A 20,147-nucleotide genomic window follows, 5' to 3' on the forward strand; every position below is an offset into this window, starting at 1 on the left:
TTAACATCCTTACATATACGCACCAGATAGATTATAGATAACACAATTCCTTTAATACCCACTTTCATTATATTCTTCAAACATATCAACTAATTCGTACGAGATACATTGTAAAATCAGGAAGAGCATAAATTCAAGATAATTAAGCAGACTGGATCACCTTCCAAGATGAACGAAAAATCTGATCCTCCTCCTCAGACAACGAAAGAACAGCGTAGATTATCAGGATCAAGATATTTGAAACTTAATAGACTACCTACCTTACAAGAAGTATTAGATAGACGTACTAGACCACCACTCGATTTGTTCTGTTTCTATGTAAGTTGATCCTCACTTATCAAATAATCTACGTTCAGGCGAAGAAAGTATGATATGGTATAGCAGAGACGGCCAAAGCTGATCGCGTCAACGTCCGTGCGCAGATATTTCTTCAACGTGAATCTGCTGAAGATGCATTAGATTTCTGGTTAGATGTTCAACAACATGAAAATATGTGTAAAGCGTATTTCAAGGTGAGTTTCATTAGTTATCTTTACACGAAAAGGAGAAAGGGCAATGTGCATGATTGTAACTGTAACTAATACGGTTTAAATCTTACGAAATATAGGATCTAAAGAAATCAGGTAGATCAATTGAAGATGAATGGCCAGAATTTGCGAATTATGCTAGAGTTAATGGATCACATTTTTCACCTTTATTATCTTTATCTTCACAACCTAATTCACCTAATCCAGCAAACCTAAATCAGGGTTTTGGGAATCAACAACAACAACATGATTTTTCACCTAGATCACAACAAGGTGAATTTGATCATGGACAACATTCACCTATAATAGGTAGAGAAAGAAGAGATACAGAATCACATGGTAATCAACCTAGATCAAATACATTTTCACCTACACCTACACGTTCATCAACATTAAATGAATTAGGTGTTCAAACAATTAATGATGGGAAACCACAAAATAAAGATAGACCTTCAATGACTCCAAGTGGTAAAATGTCTTTAAGAGGTAAATTTGGTTCTTCTTCAACACCTAAACAAAAAGCTCCTGTGGTGATTTCAAGAGATAGAGCAATTGAAAAACAAGCTTTATTAGATGGGGCAGAGAGAATTTATTTGAGGTATTTGTTGCCTGGCGCAGAAAGAGAGATATATCTACCGTGAGTCGATAATTCCTGGGTGCCTACAACAACTCGTATAGGTCAATCGAATGTTGACTTATAATTGATCCTTTTTTTATTAATGTTAGACCTTCATTGAGAATTCATAATTTCCCAATATCAAATGATAATACAGGAGATATATCACCTTTAATACCTGATTTGTATCATCAACAAAAAGTATATATATTTAAAGCGTTAGAACAAGATGCTTTCCCAAGATTTTTAAGAGCAAAAGCATTTGGAAATTTAACACCTTTAGGATCATTTGTTAGATTAATCGCAGGATTGATTTGTTTATGGGGTGGTTTCGTTTTAGCTTTTTCATTGATTTTCTTGGATTGGAAACCTAGATTAACAAGATTATGGGTAAGTACAAATTCATCATCTATGTGCATGATCCATTGAAAAAAAAAAATACATAATATCTTCTCTATATCATATATCATCGATGGCTAATGATAATTTGTATATAGACAATATTACCATTCATATTCGCAACAAATCTATTATTATCATCATATTATTCTTTATCACCTTTATTAGCTTTATTTAATCGATCTGAAACTACACCATTTAAATTGATTAAAGTCAAAGAACCTTATGTCAAAAAATTGTTGACTATTAGAGCTTTATGGATTGAATTAGTTTGTATATCAATTACAGCTATTTTAGTTATCATCTTTACTGTTGTTCCTGGACATAGGTTATAAAGGGTTTGGATTTAGAACAGAAATGACGTTTATATTGTAAAATTAATAATGATTTTGAATGCTTCTTTTAACTTCGATTCGTGTACCTACTCTCTTTATTCATATTATTCAAACTCCTAATTTGAGGATTTATATACCATATTCAACAAAACACTTGATACCAATTCATTATTGTATATACACATACATATACCGACTCTTACCTATAATCATATCTTGTATAAATCGCTTTTACGACCATAAGTAACCTCAGATAACATAATTTAATGCATCATAACGAATTTATCATGATATAATAGCAAAGAAATCGGATTTTCACCAGGTATTTCATAAAACAAAAATTAAAATTAAAATAAAGATAAAATGCATTTCATCATATAATAGAACAAACTATTCTATATACTGCCTATCATTTTAATTCTGCTCATTTTATTCTTCTATTACAAGTAAAGACCGGAATATTGTGTGTTGTATACCTTTATTTCTTCTACTAATTCTAATATATTCTATTCTCATTTGTTTATTATTCTTTAATTTGACAAGCAGGTGTCCTGTACAAGTGTTGATTTCAAACATTTTGTACATCAAGTCATTTAACATTAATTGCACAATTTGTACCTATCTAATGTAAGAATTTGAAATCGAGTCTATGCAGATGTTTTTTAAAAAAAAAAAGTCAGAATCAGTCATTGTTCTTTCCCTTGAGCAATTTAATAATAATAATGATAATGTTGATAATGATGATAATGGTCGAAAATAAAAACTAACCTCTTATTACCTTTATCTGTAGTAGTAGCTAAATATTCTTCTTTTTCAGCTAAAGTATAATTATCCCAAATCTTTGATTTTTGTTTATTTCTATATGAATACCATAATTTTGCAAATAAGACTAAAGCAATTGATGCACCTGATAATCCAGCTAAAACTCTATTTCCTTTATGATAATATGGAGCATCGGCTAGAAAGGAGTATCCAATCCAATCCATATTGTCAGTTAAACGATTTTCTCACAAGTAAGGTTGAAATGTTGATCAACTTACATGGTTGATAGATATTTGAAGCTATTAGAGAAGCAGCTTGAACAGCCATATTATATACTGAACTTACTACTGTTCTAGTTCTTACAGAACCTGCATTCATACTATTCATAGAAACTAAAATTGGATGACAATACTAATAAATTTCGAAGAATCATGAATTAGCATTTAGATCACTGTACATTCTGATATATTTAGTTTGCCTAATGAGGTACTGTAGTAGTTAAACTTACAGGATAACCTTGAACTAAAGTTAAAACAGCATATTTTGCCCAACGATTAATATCATTAGGTAAAAAGATTAAAATGATCATGAAGACTAAATGCCAAACAGGTTGAATCAAAATGAATAATAATCTTGTATTGAATTTTTTGGCTGCATATGCACATGAAAAGTTTCCAATAGCAAATAAAATCCATGATGGGATAGTTAATAAATTAGTTTGTAATGTTGTATATTTTATTTCAATTGTTTAAGGGTTAAGGTGAAATATGCTTGTACAGTTGATGGTGTGATAAATGCTGTTATACCGATCTACGAAAAGGATAGTAAACATCAGTTAGAAGTTTAATTAGAGACTGTATTGATTTAGTTTTTTTGGTTTGAGGCAAAACTTACTAGATATAAAGGCCACATATCGAAATCAGTCAATGATCTCCATAAATCAATGAAAGATAGACCTTCTCTATTGTGCACTATTTTCAGAAATCATGTATCAGCTTCGGAATACACCAACTTGGGAGAAAAATGTAATTGACAACTTACTAGACGATTTAGTTGGGTCATCTCGTAAAACTTTGTTGACGATAATTGTTTCTTCTCGTCTATAACAGTAAAATAGAAATTATTACAACATTAGCTTTATTATCACCTAAATTCTGCTGATTGTATTCAATGCTGCAAACTACACTCACTCAGTAAACCATCCTTTAGGTCTCCACCATTTCGCAGTTTGAGTTGGACTTGCAGGTAAATAGAAGAAAGCCCAAACACCAATTAAGAATGTTAAGATACCTTCTAACATGAAAAGCCATCTCCAACCTATTCGTACAGCGAAAGATCAAAGATCAGTCTACGCTTCCGCTTATACATGTGAAATACTCAGTAAACTCCGAAACTTACCTTCCATTGAACCATGACCTCTAAGTTTCAGTAAACCAGCAGCTAAAAGTGATCCAATAACGTTTGTAGCAGTATAAGAGATCCAGAAAAACGATAATCTTAATGTTAATTCTGCTGAGGTGTAATAATATGATAAATACAAAATCGTGTCTGCGATAAATCCGCTGTAGCCGAGAAACATTTCATTAAGTCATAAGGCTCAAGCATGCTTCATCACTTGGGGAAAATATAACTTACCCTTCCAATAAACCAAGTAAGGCTCTAGTAGCGTAAAATGATTTTGGACCATTTAAGCCAACTTGTGCAATAGCGACTATGGACCATAACATCATTTGAATTGGGATCCAAATATCACTTCCAACTTTCTTGGAGACTATCAAGTGGAGATAACTTATCCGTTAGACCCCTTCAATCCAGTCATCTAGCTACAACTTACTCATTTGAGAAGGTAATTCAGCAGATAAGAAACAAAGGTAAAAAATGGCCATTCCGTAGTTATCTAATAATGGGTATCATTTTCATCAGCTACACACTTACAACACCTTGTTCGAACTCCATACTTACAATTTTTAGTTGTCATCCCAAGATCTTTCAACAAATTATCGGATAAAGCATTCGAAATCTACATCAAAGGTATATCAGTAACGGATTTTCTCTGATTCGCATATTGTTCAGATTCAAACCGTTAATGATAACTTACATTACCTCTATCAAGTTGTAAAGCAGCAAAACAAATACAAGCAACAAAAGCAACTTTATAATCTAACCTTCTTCTTAATTTTTTCTCTTCTTCCGGTGTCCAAGTAGCCCTTGGATCCCAACGATGTTTAGATTCATAAGTATCAGGTGGTTCATAAAATTTTGAATCTATCTCTTCACTTGATGAATTTGAACTTCCATATTGATATTGATAATCTAATTGATTGACTCTCTTTTCCCCTTCATAAGATTCTGGTGATCCCGGTATACTTTTTCCTGAATCTGCTGACGACGTGTTGTGAGAATGTTTAGGTGCATGAGATATTTCATCAATCACTCCTGGATTTATTAATACTGGTGGTGCTGGATTAGCCATTTTTGAACGACCAATCGATTGGGTAGTCAAAGCTTTTCTCAAATTGAATGAAGAAGAAGCCTTTTCAACGTTATAATCTATTTCTTTAAAGATGACAATCGAGGATGAATGAAAAGCGAAACAAGCTTCTTTAGATTAGTGGATATATGACAGCATTATATATAGATATCCATGTTCAAACAAATCATATCATTATACCTTCATTCGCTTGAGAAGTTCTTAAATCTGCTATAATAGTTAGTCGGCTTTAAAAGTTAATAATCACGCTATCATATGTCTTCAACAAATAGGTTTCATTGTAATCTAATCTTTCGCCATTTCCTGAATAAATGGAAATCCATTCAATAGCCTAATATGACTTGTGAAAATGTGAAAGTAGCAGCCCAATAATCTAATCACATCATTCACATTATCGTGAAGTACAAATCTCGCGTGTGAGAACATGATCTCAAGTCGTTAGAAGTATATTACTTTGTATAGCTAACGTTCCTTAGCGCGGTTGCGTAAGATGATACCATCGATATATCGATCGGGGACTTTTCTTTTTATATTATTTTAGCAGGTCTACTACTTGGCTATGACTCACCTAACTGCGACAAGACTGTGTTAGAATTAGGACAATTTTCCATGCAATCTGAAGATAAGAAAAAGGTGAAAGAAATTTCCGAGTGGTCTTTACAGTCAGGGTTTTTACAGACGCTGTATGCTTAAGAAGCGGATGGAAGATATGATGTTGATATCGCATTTACCGGGATGTGAAATGGTGTACTCATACAAGGTAAGGCATGAGTTGATACGATATGATGTTATCTTTTGGATGGTATGATTAAGATTAATCTGATACCGATATACAATATAATAGTACTCTACATAATAGGATAGCGGACTCTTTTTTTCCAGAGCTCGTCATAAATTCAAGATATCTTTCAGGATTATCTGGAATAATTCTCTAAATCTTGTAACCTATTGCGCGAAACTTATTTTCAACATTGATCATCGTTAGCATCATCATATTCTTAAAAGATAGTAAAGCAAATCGATAACTTTTCTAGCGTTTTATCGCCTATTACATTTTCAGATGACGACTATCAGTTATATACAGTATAGTATTCACAAGTGAACGGTACCGCATCTGAAAAAAACTATATGCTCAAATCGCACACCATGAAAGAAATCTAACCATTGTTGGTAAGACTTTTTATTCCGAATAGCAACTCATATGTCACCTTTGGTTATTGGTTGGGCAGTAAATGAAATTATTCGTTCGCAATTTTCGATAATTGTCTCTTTGATGATTAAATAACGTGTAAGATATTATGACGCGATGCAGCCATCTGCTTTATCAGGCTGTATATACAATCACTCATCAACAAACATTAGGACATTGATCGCTCCCTCGATGCGGAAATATGTTTATTCGTCATCATATACTTAGATAATTAAATACATGATGCTTCATTAATTTGCTACAAATACTATATATCAAGCTTCTTCATTACTTTTTATTTACTCCAGTTCTCAAGGGCGTCGTCACCTAAGATTCGCTTGACCATTCTTTCACTCAATTCCCAAAGGGAAGTGGCAAGGTTGAGATCGGCACCTTGAGCGGTCTCTTTACCGAGGGTAGCCTATTCAGGACACATGGACGATCAGTATCATCGTTTCTCACCAGGGTTATAAGGGGGAGGATACTCACAGGATCACTGAGGTAAACACCATTCCAGTCTTTTTCAACTACTTCAGGACTTAAGGCAGCGTATAAAGCACTGTAACTACCTTGTTCTGGATCTCTACCACCAGCTAAAGTAAGGTACTTGGTAATTTTACCAGTTATACCTGGATAAGCAGCTTCCCATTGATCTTGCATATCAGTGTTGACAGCACCAGGATGTACAGCAAGGCTAAACAGAGGGAATGCCCTTCAATCAGTCTTTGTCACACGCCATTCAGTGAAAGGTGCATATCAACTTACATATAAATATCATCGTTATTCTTTTTGATAACTTTATCTCTTATAGCTTTTGAGTAAAGAATCATTGCTAATTTAGTTCTACCATATAATTCAACTGGACCTAATTCTTTTCCAGCTTCTGTAATTTCTTCTTCTGAACCAAAATGACAACCTCTACCTCTTGATGCTGAATCTTCTGATCCAGGTGCAAATCTATGCATTTCAGAAGATTCAAATACGATTCTTACTGAACCTTTTGCGACACCGGGTAAATTTGATGTTTTTCTTAATAATGGATATAATAGGTTTATAACATAATAATGTCCTAATGCATTAACACCAAAATGTCTATCAATTCCATCAGAATCCAATCCGAATTGATTTGAATTGATACCTGATGAACAGATCAACTGTGAAATATTAGAGTAATTAGCTTCGTAAGAATGTACCGGTAGAAAAGCGATATGTATAAGGTATATTGGAGTTACTACAAGGATAGCTGTAAGCAGATGGATGACGGGTTACTCACATAGTCAAGTCTATCTAATCTTTTAGCTAAACCACCAAAAACTTCTTTTACTTGTGATAAATTACCTAAATCACAACCAACCCATTCAACAGAACCTTTTGATCCTTTTTCTTTAACTTGAGCTTCAATATCTTTAATAGCTTTTTCACCTTGTTCTTCTTTTCTGTTAACCATAATTACATGTCCACCATATAAAGCGAAAAATTTTGCGACTTCAAATCCTATACCTAAAGCACCACCAGTAATTACACTGACAGTACCTGTAATATCTTTCTTTTCCGGTCCAGCTGGACCAATGATTGGATGTAAGATTGATTGCATTTTGTATATTAGATATTCGTTCAATAAAGTCAGATGCTAGATACAAAATTCGTTTGATATGAAAGAAGAAATAAAAAGCGATTTGCACGATCACTTGATGGTTTATATATCTTACCAAGAAAAAGAGAGTTGCATACCTTCGATGTGTATACATATCTCCCATCTTTATGATCTGTGACGTTCCCAGTATAGTAGTGTAGTAGTATCAATAATGGTACGTCATAGTGCATAATCGACAAATCGATACCTTTTACAAGAAATGGACAACCTCCACCGCACAAAAATTATCCCGTCAAAAGGTTAAAAGGATCGAATTCCAGCAAACATCGATATATATCGACACACTGTAATAGTTTACACGTGGCGTATTCTTGGCAAATTGTGTGTATGAGTACATGCATAAAAAAGGTTGCATGATCGTTATCTACACGTTACACAGCATCAATGCCGTCCTAATTCTTAACAACGTGCAGATTTAATCATCAGATGAACAGTCATCGTGGTCAACCTAGCCTCTGCCCATTAACCTTTCCAACATGGATCCCCCTCCACCTTGCTGAGCGGGGGAAGGTTTTTCTGAACTTGCATCACCAGCTTTACAAAGGGAAAATGTCAGCCGCATTTTGGGTGTAACAATTAATTGACGAAGACATTCACTCACTTGTACCGAAAAGATCAATAGAATCAATTCTAGTAGTTTCTTCATCTTCTTGATTACTTTTTACTAGAATTTGAAGTGATCTAACATTTTGAAATCTAACAAATCTTAAATCGATTTTTTCCCCTTTTTTAATTTGTTCTTGTGTTAATTCTAATTCTTGTGAAGGATTTAAATTTTCTGTATCTTGAAAATCTATATTTGGTTGATTAATATATAATTCAATTGTTTTAGGTGCTTGTGATGGTGAAACTATACTAAAAATTGATATAGATTTTAATTTAATTTGATCTTGAAATGGTATTGAAATTAATAATTCTGAATCAACATCAGATTCTAAATATGATACACCTTTTGGACCTGGATTAGGTCCAATTATAGATGATAATGGATGTTCAGAAGATTCATTTAAACATGATAATCCATTTGATACAATTTGTTTTAATAATGATCCTTCTTTTATTTCATTACTTGATGATTTAACTGTAGAAGATGATGATGATGATGATGCTGAAGCATTTTTGATAGATTCGGGATTACCAGCATGTTTGGAGACCAGTGCGTTCAATTGAGGAGGTGAAGCACCGCGAAGCTGATATAGAGATATGTATGATCAGTAAGTCATTCGGGAGTTGTTTCGGCTTGAACTACTCTACTCACCTCATCTACCTCTCTTCCTCCTTTCAAGAACTTGAATGTAGGCATTGCTCTTACTTGGAATCGCTGTGCTAATTGAGCTTGCTTATCTACATCGATTTTCTATTCACAGAATTTACGTAAGGATAAAGATCAGCTATAATCTTACAGTTTAGTATGGGAAGGCACTTTAAAACATACAACAAATTTGACATGTTTGTACTGGGGAATACTGACGTTAGCCACCTTCTACCGTACAGCCAGTAACACATTGAGCATATCTCACTCACTGAGTTCGAAAGTTGTTCTAAAACAGGAGCTATAGCATGACAAGGACCACACCATACCTAAATACCAGCATTAGAAACCCATACTTCGCATGATCCATCTATGCCTAATACTCACAGCATGGAAATCTACCGTTCAATATCAGCTCGTGACATCTCATCTGAGGCATAGATTTATCTGACTCACCTATCACGAGAAGTTGATTTGATGGTAATCCTTTGACGATATTATCGAATTCTAAAACCTTTGATTAGTAATCTGTGATGTTCTGATAATCCGTCCCAATAACATACCAGAAGTTGAACCTATTTCCGTTATATTCGGTGCCATGTTGGACGCTGAATGTTTTGGTTATGATGATGAAAGTCGATTCTTAATACAGAACAATGCTCTACAATATAGCTTTATCTATAACTATAAGTACTGTCGTTATTGTTATCCTCATCATTGCCAGCATCATCAATATGGAAGCTGAGCGCGACTGAAAGGGGACCGAAGGCCACCGAAAGTACGTGGTGGTCGTCGCCGTTGTAAACATCTGCGGTATATTACGTAATCTTCAGACTGTGCGAACGATAATATGGATGTATATTCAAGCGATCCTAGACTTGTCTTTTTTTCGTCGTATCGTCGTCCTTGAGTCTGTCTTCCTCGATATGCGAGTACAAGAAGGCATTTTGGCTGTTCGCACCTATGCTCAGTCCCGTGACGAAGTCGCTTGGGCGAATGTGGCGTCTTCTCTCATCCTTCCATTGAGAGTCTGTAGCATTCATTATGCACTTCTGACGACCACCATGCAGATAAGGGTGATTTCCTTTAACTTTTATTCATGCTTTGGAGCTTTAAAATATTTTAGGAAGCCCAGAATCAATGAGTGCTTTCCAATACAAAATGATGTTTGTTTTCCTGGTGTGCACTTTGATTGGTCCTTTATTTTATGTTGAGGGAAATGCCGAGATAAAATTGTATATCATCACTATTTACAATATGACCGAATCGAAGACCATTGTATATGATCTCTTTCTCAGATTTGTGATCATTCTGGGATGAGGTAGGTCATAGGATCCTGAGGGTTTAGCCACCCTTCTCGTAATACACTTCACAATGCCCTTTTCACGGTTTCGAAACGTTTCCATACTCAAAGGAGCTGCCACATTCTCAAAGGTGGACCACTTGGCTGAGTTTCAAAGAACAACTTTTCTTTTACATAGTGTTCAGTTTCCTCCTTGGTATAAATACTGTATTATTCTGAGTGTGCTTTATTATGAGGATCAGGAACAAGATGCCATTCCGGTTCATGATTCGCCAGAACGAAATTCGACTTCAATCCCCATAAAAAAAATGTCAAATGTGAGTGTTCGCCCCCCTGTCTCCTTTTTAGGTAGAAATGATGCAATGGAAAACTCCATGAATTTACTGTTGGATTTCTGTAATATAGCCAAATTGTTCATCTTTCGAAATAATAGTTTCTACATGCCTCTCCCAGAGGCAACGTGAGAGATTTGCAAGAAGTCAAGCACCTTGGCCTTCTCCATCCACATTTACAACTGCATCTAGACCGCCTGATGATTATCAAGATTTTCAACATTTTCTAGAATCAAGCCAAACTCGCTCACTGCATTCTCCGCTACTCCAAGTTCCTGGTTCATTCCCCGGAATCACTCCTTCAAGTACACCAAGTACCGTTAATATCGATGCCGAATCAAATGATGGATTTGATCTTGAAGCTGGTTTGAAAGATACCCTTCTTGAAGGGACTGACAGATATGCGCCATATTCATTATCTGCCGCCAAAGGGTTTTCATCAGCTGCGCAAGATGAGTTACATCAATTCAACGCTGCACCTCCCGAATGTTTATCTTCTATCCCTTGTGGCTCTCTGACCTGTAGTAGGCACGCCGATTCAGCTGAATACCGGCAATGGCCCGAATCTGATCACCCCATTTTCCAGTACACAGTGTCTCAGGTGGATGACATGTGTGGTGATGACAACCTAAGTAGTCCTCCTTGGGTAAATAAATCGAAAAAACCCTCTTTACCTTATAACGATACAAATTCGCCACATACCGACTATAATCACCTACACAGTGATGACATCCATTCTCACTTAGGACTGAACCATCATGTCATCGATATTCCACACTGCAACTCGCAAAGTAGTCAAGGAGGATCAAACACTGCAGACACTTTCACAGTTGATAAACCTTTGATGAGTAATCGCGAATTTCGTCCTACATTTTATAGACCTAAACCTAAGGTGAGTGAAAGATTTTTTGCAAAGATAATTGTCATGCATTGATTGATGTTATCGATCTGTCACCTTTATCAGTCTATCCAACCATCTTGGGCAAAGTCATTAGAGGTAAGTCACAAAGATTCTATCTATATAATATAATACCAGAATCGTTGACGAAAATTCTCATTAAACACCTCCAGGACAAAGTCGAGAAATATTAGTACGCTGACTGAATCAATGTACCTCTGTTTGTCACCCTTTTTTTTCGTTTATATGATAGATGACCAAATGATAACTATGCATGATGATGATTATTATATTATATTCTATACTATACTTTCTACTGAGTCTCTTTGTGTATATAAGGCCTTGAGTACATAACCTAACTATGATCTCGACCTATGACGCAAAACCCATTATTTCCAGAAAATCCCTTTGTCGCCATTAATCACACTATATGAAACCTATTAATTGAATCTATAAAATAAATCTATGTGCAGGATGATCATCACCCAATTCGACAATTTCTTCTCTAGTCATACCTTCTAAACCATATTTCTTTTTACCTTCTTCTGAATACCATTCATTCGATTGACCTATTGAAGGTGGTGAACCATATAAATTTTGTCTACGTTTATTTTCTCTTGATAATCCAATAAACATTATACATGTTGTAATAAAACATATACATGAAAATCCAAATGTTACACCTTGACCAACTAAATATCTAGGTGAATCTTTACCTCTATATACTTGAGATGATATTATACCACCTGAATTTCCTAATGAGAATATTAATCCCATTGATGTTGCTTTTTTATCTATTTTATTCGAAAATCAAAATCAAAATCAAGGATTAGCGAAATCAGTATATTAATCCGAATTAATCCCCAGTGATATATGTGAAATGTTGTGGCCAACTTACAATGATTACCAAAAGTATTACCTGACCATACAATAACTGTAGCTATACATGGGGCGATTGAACAGGTTGTCAAAAATACAGCGAAATACAAACCACCCTATTTGAATGAACCTGTCAATATTTCTTCTGATGACTGAGAAACGTATAATCACTCACTGGATATCTAATTGGAATGACCAAGAAAAGGAGATATCCAATAGCAGCCATCGCAGACCAGAACATCAAGAAGAATCCTCTTTTACCCGTTCGGTCGGAGAGATATGCGGTACCCATTGTAGTTATGAAGGCGAGTACATAAGCTGGAACAATTGTTAGCGAGCTTCATTCAATATCATAAAAACTGATTATGACTTACGAGGTGTACTTAAGAGTAACGATTGGGCTGTAGTGAATTTACCAAGAGCTGCAATGATTGTAGGAGAGAACAGACTATGGATAGTATCAGTATAATTCAAAACCACGTTTGACCATAGTCGAGCTCATGAACATACGATTGACTAATAGGAGAAAGGACCAATCAATATGTTAGCCATGATATCGTCAATGAAGATTCAAGTATTGAGAAATCATCGACTCACCTGTAAATAGGTTCGGCACAACCAATATACATCAACATAAATGTTGGAGTCTATTTCACATAGTCGAATCGATCAGTACTGCATCTTGCTAGAATTGTGAGTGTGCAGCATATGTATTGAGGCTCACCTTCCAATCTTTCAAAGCTTTTTTAACCACTTTCCAACTAAATGTACCTTCTTGCATAATACCTGTATCTTCTTTTAATCTGAGGATGACCATTTCTTTCTCAAGGGGGGTCAAGAATTTAGCTTGATCTGGCCAATCGTGAACCATCCATATGGATGCTATGCCAACAACGAATGATAAAAGACCTTCGATGATGAACTACCAAGTCAAAATTCAATTGTTTAATAAGCTCAAATCTTCAACCTTGCTTTCACGCCGTCGAGTTGAGAGAAGAATATACTCACGATCCATGACCATCCAGATTTTCCACCTACACCGTCCATTCTACTTAAAGCGTCTAACCATTATTTATGAAATCAGCTTATATACGCTATTTAAGGGATATGACTGTAATACTTACATCCGAAAATACCACCGAAAGCACCAGCTAAAACGGCACCAGCAAAGAATAAAGAAATTCTCTTTGAAGCTTCTTTTCTCTTATACCATCCAGTTAAAAAGAATGATATTCCAGGGAACAAACCACTCTCAGCTAGACCTAAACAAAATCGCAATGCTAATAATTGATGATAATTCGTAACCAAACCCACTATAAAGAGTTTCTGAAGATATCAGTATTCATTTATGCCACATGCCCTAACATTATTTGATATCATCCGGCACAACGTGACTCACTTGTAGTTTGGAATATAGACCACACAATCATAATGAGTGGAATCCATCTAGATGGTCTGAACTTCTTCAGAACCAAATTCGATGGTACTTCAGCGGCAACATAACTAGTCAAGCCGAATTACATCAGGTTCCCTATTTCCTAGCATTGTATTCCTTTCACGGGATTATCTTACCTGACGAAGAAGACTATATGATGACAGTACAAATTAGCCAGCAGATCTTTAACGTTATTAAACGATATCACCACTACTTACTCATTGAAGCAGTATTATATTGTAAAGAAGTCAATTTCAAATCTTTGTTCAACCCAGCAAGTTTTGCTGTACCTATGTTGATACGATCCAAGAAAGACATCGTGAAAAGTAGTCTGAATCATATATCTATCTAATCAGCATATATTCTCATCTATACTATCCGCTCGCCGATAATTATATAATCAATATAAGATGAAATACAACTCACGTCATCCATGGTACCAGATTTCGATCAATTTTCTTAATCAATTTCTTTTCTGCTAATTCAAATTCCTCTGGTGACATAGAAGCGATTTCTTCAGCTAAAGATTGTTTATGATCTGGTATAGTTGATGGCGTTCTACTGTCATTCTCATTCGATATTGCTTGAGCTCCTACGAGCTTTTCTTCTGTTGTTATGGCCATCTTGTCTAAGATGTTTAAGTTAAATGCCTTTCCTCTTTTCAGATAACAGGCGAATCTTCAAAGTTTAGTATACTTCAGTAATATGATTATCAGTAAGAACGAAACAAGAAAGTAAATCAATGAATAATGCTTGACATGAAGTAGATATCTCCTGCCATACTGGAGTCTATATAGTTTTACATCAAGTTGGAAAATCAAGCCGAGGTCAGTTTTGGTAGATATACCGGACCGGCCGAGCGAATTTCAGTTATTCTTAAAAACAATAAAAGTGGACTCGAAAAAGTGGAGGATTCAAGGTGGGGTTAACCAATGAAATGACGAACATAAGAAAAGATAGACGAAATTTCCCCAATTACCAAGAGGGAAAGTCCAAAAATAAAAAGCCTTTAAGATAACTTTGCTTAAAAATGTAACAACTCTAATTACCGCCGGAGTAAGAGCGAGTCTGAATGTCTAAATTTCGGCCGATTCACCCGATTACCTAATATAACCAGACATGTGTTTGATTAGCCGCTCATACATGTCTAGACTCGGCATTGCATCCATGCATCTATGCTCTAATATACAGCAAGAATATGATACAGCTTTTGATCATGCATTATCGTCATGCTTCTACAACTAGTATATGTATATATCTCTTATGTACAACTCATATAGGAATACAACTAAAAGAACCAGATAAGATAATGTATAAAGATGATCGCCTATTCCCTTAGTCATGCTTAACAACTTCTTTAGAACCATTTCCCTATTTTACCTTTTCTTCTTTCAGCTTTTATAGCTTTCGTATTCGATGGATCATTTTCTTGAGATTGTATCATGAATTTATTCTGTTGTTCCTCTAACTCCATTTGTCTTCTTCTAACATCTCTTGCTTCTATACTTAAACTTTTACCTCTACTTGAAACTGAACCGAAAATATGTTCGCAATCAGATTCAGTTTGCATCCATCTTAAGCATTCTCTATCTATTGGTGGTGTCGATCTTGAGAATGTAGATGTAGATGAAGTAGATGAAATAGAAGAAATAGATTTTTCAGATGATAATGTATTTAATGATACAGATGATTGTGTTCGACTATGAGTCAAATTTAATGTTGATGAAGAAGAAGATGCGGAAGAATCGCTGAGTGAATAAATAGATGATTTGTTTCCAATTGTACTTTTTAATGATGAAGATGAAGATGATGCAACAGGAAGGTATGGTGTTTGATCAACGAAGAATGGATGAGGAGACATTGTGACTTTGTTTTGATTATGTAATATCAGATTATGGATTTTAATGTTCTTGAGAGTATGTTTGATTATTCTTTGTGTTTGAGTTGTATGGTATTTGATTGTAAGTGCGATTGAAGCTTTTAGATTTTTAGGTATGTTTGTATGTATGTTGGTTGATATAAGCTTGGCTGTGTTTGTGGAATGGGTAGAACATCTTTCTGACCTTCTTCATCTTGACGATCTTATATAACTTGTTAATATCCTTCACTTCATATTCCAATCTCATGTTAAACAAAATTCAAGATCAGCATCAACATCAACCTTCAATCGGTGATCATGAAGATCATTTCTCGATTAATACTCCGAGACCTTAAAAAAGTAATAAGTTGTACCAACTGAACGGTTTTTGATCGAAATAATTTGAATACAGACTGACACGACACGTGTACAAGCTCATTCTCGTTCTACCGTAGTGTCATTCGTACTAATCAAGGGGTACAACAGTTGTTTGAAGTTTTGATGGTTGCTGTATGTTAATAACTGTACACACGATTAGCCATTTCTCATTCCGGAAAAGTAGATCATGTTGTTTCAAAGACAATCACCGACCGATGACCTCTAACAACAGTAAGAAGATGAGATCCTTAATCTTCGAAGTATGATGATAATCTACATGATAAACCGGATGAGCCGATGAAAGGCCGATGCGATAGATATTTGAATAGGTGGTGAAGGTGTTTCATGATAATGCGAAACAAGATCATGAAAAAGAGAAACATGATGATATTAGACATCTTATTGTTCTCTACATATCTACTACATATCTACTCGCATAAGGATCAAAGCTCACCTACGGCCTACGTCAGGCGGAGAAGGCCGCCCTCCACTCCGTCGTCGCTTGAGAAGTTCAGAGCTTTTTCAGTTCAGTTAACCTTACCATCTCTTCCTCCACTTTTTACCGTTCAACTTTTTGCTATAAGTTCACTTTTGATAGTATCATAGTATAATATACCGATGACGAACAGGTAAACAAAATGAGAATCAAGCTGGCTTTACTATTACCTTTCACATCTTCCAAATTCATACTACCTGTGCCTAAAACTGTCAAGACAATAAACGATTTGAAGAAACATATCTTGAAATCCCTTTCAGCTGTATCTCAACATGCTTCGAAAGCAAGAGAATTGGTTTTGGAAATAGATGGATTTGAACTTTTGACCGGAAGTGCAGTTGATGTAATCGAGAATGAGGATGTAGTATCGTAAGCTAGCTGCTATACCCATATCTTCCAGTGGAGGACTACAGCTGATTATACTGACAGAGTAAGGCTGGCACCTGGAAGCTCAAAAATCAAGGTTGATCCGCTGAAGAATCGAAAGCGAAAATCAGTCAACGAAAATAATCACGAAGGAAAAGCAAAGAAGAAGAAGCGCTTGTCAAAAATCCAGACTGCACCTTCGAAATCACCTCCAATCGCACAAATACCTGTACAACCTGTCTTGACTTTACAGGAGGTTCCTTTACGGCAGCCAGCGGACGTGGACGAATTATCCAAGAAAAAACGAGCAAGATCATCATCTGCTGTATCCTCGTCATCCGCATCATCGTTGTCTTCCTTCTCCTCATCGTCATCCAGCTCTTTCATTTCATCTAGCAGCTCTAGTTCCGCTGAAACAAGTTCTTCAAGCTCCAGTGACAGCTCTTCTTCTTCATCAACCTCGAGTGCCTCTTCTGCTCCTACATCGAAACCTACCAATACCTTTCCTGTACTACAGAACCCCCTGTAAGTCTACCCAAGCACTGACACTGTATGTTGTGTTACTCGCTAATTCGTTTTTAGTCAAACTCAGCAGAATGTGGGGATACCGCGTCAAGGTAAACCATCAACTCAAAATAGAAATGCTCGTAGAAAATTAGCCAGACAATATAAGAAGTTGGCTGAATCGCAAAAGCCTACTCCAACTCAACAAGGTTCGAATAAGTTACAAAGAGGAAGTAGTAGAACGAGTGAAAGTATAGTTGAGGCTGTCACAATTGCAACACCCTCAACAATAATGACTACTAGTATAGGTGATCAGCAACTACCTATACCAGGAAGTATGTCGAATAGGAATAAGAAACGAGGTTTCTTGAATGATATGAAAGAAAAACGAGGTATTAAGACTGTTTTTGGCGATAATTCGGAATCTGCTTTAACGAACACAAACCGTAATAATGAAAAGCAAATTAAAGACACCTCGATGAACATCGATGACTTAACGAATCAAGATGATAATCCGTTACCATTTCAAGATACGTCTTTCTTACCTTATGAACTTGAAGAGCCATTCCCACCAAAAAGTAACAGTAATACACCTAGAAATCGTCAGATATATGCACCTTCCCAAAATACAGATTTACCCAATAACCTTTTCATCACTACAAGAGGATTTTCTAGGGCTCCTATCTCACCTAGAAGGAGACAGCGCCAGAAAGAGTTACCAAATGAAGATGTTGTAGCGGATATTCTCAATAATGAAGAGCAAGCTGAGCCAGCCAATGAGCTGGCCATGGTGGAGGAAGAAGCTATGAATTCAAAGCCTACTGAAGAAGAAATCTGGCAAAAAGTAGAACAAGATTATGAGTTCTTATCAATACTAAAGGTAAATGGTATATCAGAAATGAAGAAAGGCGATCTACTGACTTGCAAGGTGAGCTATCTTATATGGCATTTTTTGATGTAAGACTAGCTGACATAACAATCCATGTAGGAGCTAGAATTGGATATGACCACTTTCTCACCTGAGCTGGTCACGAAGATTGCTAAGATAACGGAAATCAACACCGATGATGGCCAATTGAAAGTGGAATGGTTGAAAAGGCCTATAGTTACGAAAGAAGATTACAATCAAGATGGATATGGTGAACCAATTGAGGAAGTTGAAGAAGAGGAAGTCAAAGAAGCCGTGTTGAATAAAGGTGAACTTGACATGGGGAAATGGAGAATCGTTAAATAAATAAATGCACATGGCTTTGTTTCTCGCTTCAAGGAGAATGACAGGTTTAAGAATTGAGCTATATTCTCAATAGAGGATCGTCAATGAATTCGGATACAATAGCCGCAAACCAAATGTTCTCACTGGATATGAGTTTATCATTTGCAGTATAATCTTGATTTAAAATACGTCATGACGTGAGGTTGAGAAATACTGAAATTCAACCTCAATCACTGATATATCTTTGAACAGCATATTTTGGATGATGCGAAGGTATCGTAGCAAAACAGTGGGGAGGGAGGGATATCGTGGCTCCTCTTTTATACCACATATATAGCCCAAAAAACCTAAATCAACTTCCGACATAGCAGCTCATTCACTTACTTTAAAAGCTTACTTACTGCCTTTTGTAGTCAATTTGACTTACCATACATTAGACAAAAGAAGGGGGTGATCTCGAGATCATCTTATACATATAAATACCGATTGTAAAACACTCTGTGAGATTAAAAGATCCCTTTTCGCTCAAAATATAAACACTACCAACAACGTTTTGACAACTTGACAGAATGGCCACAAATAGCACTAGTACTTCTTTAACATCACCAACCATAGTAAGCTCATCAACTTATAACAAATCTTCAAATTCACAATCATTGTCGAAAAGTTCAGGAGTAGAAGAAATGCGGAAAAAAAAACAAAAAGAAGAATGGAGTACCCTTCAAAGTCGATTATCAGAAGCTGAAGCAGTGAATTTAGCTAATGAAAGTAGAATTGAAAAATTAGAAACAGATGCTGGTTTTCGATCTAACCCTGCTAAAAAAGCTTTTTATAGTATTGATAACCCTCAAAGTTCACCTTTGAGTGTAAGTGTTGAATCCACTCCAACTCTCACTCTCACTGAATCTGAGCAATCTTTGTTTTTTCATGCGAAAGACTTATGCCCTAACTAACCATTTCACCCCATTGTCCTGTTACATCAGGTCAATAGGCAAGACTACGAAGTCGATAATTGAAAATTAACAGCTAAGATTTCAGTTGATTAATAGAAATTGTTACAGTTAGTGGTACATAGCATTTTTAGAGCTGGAACAGGTAAGTAAAGGTATCTCTATCTATACAGTTTTAAAGTAAAATGAGATATCCTTTATAACTCATGCGTAGACTTAATCGATAAAGTATGCATATTTCGCTTTACACAATATGCTCCAATGGTTGAGATTTCTTCGCGAGAGACTTAAAACATTGCAGTTGACATCT

At 35.6% G+C, this 20,147-nt stretch overlaps 10 protein-coding genes across 10 annotated transcripts; 4 read left to right on the forward strand and 6 right to left on the reverse strand.

Moving 5' to 3' along the window:
* Nucleotides 1-168: 168 nt before the first annotated feature.
* Nucleotides 169-1,877, forward strand: L201_002208 (uncharacterized protein; the record flags this gene model as incomplete). The annotated part of the gene is made up of 5 exons (XM_066217985.1): nucleotides 169-318; nucleotides 423-512; nucleotides 608-1,164; nucleotides 1,254-1,533; nucleotides 1,641-1,877. 5 exons carry the CDS (start codon nucleotides 169-171, stop codon nucleotides 1,875-1,877), a joined length of 1,314 nt encoding a protein of 437 aa, XP_066074082.1.
* Nucleotides 1,878-2,499: 622 nt separating this feature from the next.
* On the reverse strand, nucleotides 2,500-3,228 carry L201_002209 (uncharacterized protein; the record flags this gene model as incomplete). Its single annotated transcript, XM_066217986.1, has 4 exons — nucleotides 2,500-2,524; nucleotides 2,646-2,835; nucleotides 2,918-3,050; nucleotides 3,148-3,228. 4 exons carry the CDS (start codon nucleotides 3,226-3,228, stop codon nucleotides 2,500-2,502), a joined length of 429 nt encoding a protein of 142 aa, XP_066074083.1.
* Nucleotides 3,229-3,374: 146 nt separating this feature from the next.
* Nucleotides 3,375-5,112, reverse strand: L201_002210 (uncharacterized protein; the record flags this gene model as incomplete). The annotated part of the gene is made up of 9 exons (XM_066217987.1): nucleotides 3,375-3,449; nucleotides 3,534-3,610; nucleotides 3,681-3,739; nucleotides 3,830-3,956; nucleotides 4,038-4,201; nucleotides 4,275-4,410; nucleotides 4,474-4,536; nucleotides 4,602-4,659; nucleotides 4,738-5,112. The coding sequence occupies 9 exons, from the start codon at nucleotides 5,110-5,112 to the stop codon at nucleotides 3,375-3,377; spliced, it is 1,134 nt and encodes a 377-aa protein (XP_066074084.1).
* Nucleotides 5,113-6,614: 1,502 nt separating this feature from the next.
* On the reverse strand, nucleotides 6,615-7,913 carry L201_002211 (uncharacterized protein; the record flags this gene model as incomplete). Its single annotated transcript, XM_066217988.1, has 4 exons — nucleotides 6,615-6,740; nucleotides 6,809-7,013; nucleotides 7,085-7,473; nucleotides 7,593-7,913. 4 exons carry the CDS (start codon nucleotides 7,911-7,913, stop codon nucleotides 6,615-6,617), a joined length of 1,041 nt encoding a protein of 346 aa, XP_066074085.1.
* A 508-nt stretch (nucleotides 7,914-8,421) lies between these two features.
* On the reverse strand, nucleotides 8,422-9,825 carry L201_002212 (thioredoxin; the record flags this gene model as incomplete). Its single annotated transcript, XM_066217989.1, has 8 exons — nucleotides 8,422-8,507; nucleotides 8,575-9,163; nucleotides 9,232-9,330; nucleotides 9,409-9,429; nucleotides 9,498-9,554; nucleotides 9,613-9,623; nucleotides 9,682-9,732; nucleotides 9,789-9,825. 8 exons carry the CDS (start codon nucleotides 9,823-9,825, stop codon nucleotides 8,422-8,424), a joined length of 951 nt encoding a protein of 316 aa, XP_066074086.1.
* A 1,011-nt stretch (nucleotides 9,826-10,836) lies between these two features.
* L201_002213 (uncharacterized protein) lies at nucleotides 10,837-11,952 on the forward strand (the record flags this gene model as incomplete). Its single annotated transcript, XM_066217990.1, has 4 exons — nucleotides 10,837-10,845; nucleotides 10,934-11,752; nucleotides 11,825-11,857; nucleotides 11,932-11,952. 4 exons carry the CDS (start codon nucleotides 10,837-10,839, stop codon nucleotides 11,950-11,952), a joined length of 882 nt encoding a protein of 293 aa, XP_066074087.1.
* A 256-nt stretch (nucleotides 11,953-12,208) lies between these two features.
* On the reverse strand, nucleotides 12,209-14,695 carry L201_002214 (uncharacterized protein; the record flags this gene model as incomplete). Its single annotated transcript, XM_066217991.1, has 12 exons — nucleotides 12,209-12,552; nucleotides 12,657-12,753; nucleotides 12,813-12,955; nucleotides 13,012-13,085; nucleotides 13,235-13,284; nucleotides 13,362-13,559; nucleotides 13,646-13,698; nucleotides 13,762-13,950; nucleotides 14,037-14,140; nucleotides 14,210-14,222; nucleotides 14,291-14,403; nucleotides 14,499-14,695. 12 exons carry the CDS (start codon nucleotides 14,693-14,695, stop codon nucleotides 12,209-12,211), a joined length of 1,575 nt encoding a protein of 524 aa, XP_066074088.1.
* Nucleotides 14,696-15,429: 734 nt separating this feature from the next.
* L201_002215 (uncharacterized protein) lies at nucleotides 15,430-15,933 on the reverse strand (the record flags this gene model as incomplete). The annotated part of the gene is made up of 1 exon (XM_066217992.1): nucleotides 15,430-15,933. One exon carries the CDS (start codon nucleotides 15,931-15,933, stop codon nucleotides 15,430-15,432), a length of 504 nt encoding a protein of 167 aa, XP_066074089.1.
* Nucleotides 15,934-16,946: 1,013 nt separating this feature from the next.
* Nucleotides 16,947-18,908, forward strand: L201_002216 (uncharacterized protein; the record flags this gene model as incomplete). The annotated part of the gene is made up of 4 exons (XM_066217993.1): nucleotides 16,947-17,173; nucleotides 17,234-17,695; nucleotides 17,753-18,602; nucleotides 18,663-18,908. 4 exons carry the CDS (start codon nucleotides 16,947-16,949, stop codon nucleotides 18,906-18,908), a joined length of 1,785 nt encoding a protein of 594 aa, XP_066074090.1.
* A 548-nt stretch (nucleotides 18,909-19,456) lies between these two features.
* Nucleotides 19,457-19,840, forward strand: L201_002217 (uncharacterized protein; the record flags this gene model as incomplete). Its single annotated transcript, XM_066217994.1, has 1 exon — nucleotides 19,457-19,840. One exon carries the CDS (start codon nucleotides 19,457-19,459, stop codon nucleotides 19,838-19,840), a length of 384 nt encoding a protein of 127 aa, XP_066074091.1.
* Between the last annotated feature and the right edge of the window lie 307 nt (nucleotides 19,841-20,147).

This window comes from Kwoniella dendrophila, chromosome 2 (assembly GCF_036810415.1).
Source record: "Kwoniella dendrophila CBS 6074 chromosome 2, complete sequence".
NCBI classification, from domain to species: domain Eukaryota; kingdom Fungi; phylum Basidiomycota; class Tremellomycetes; order Tremellales; family Cryptococcaceae; genus Kwoniella; species Kwoniella dendrophila.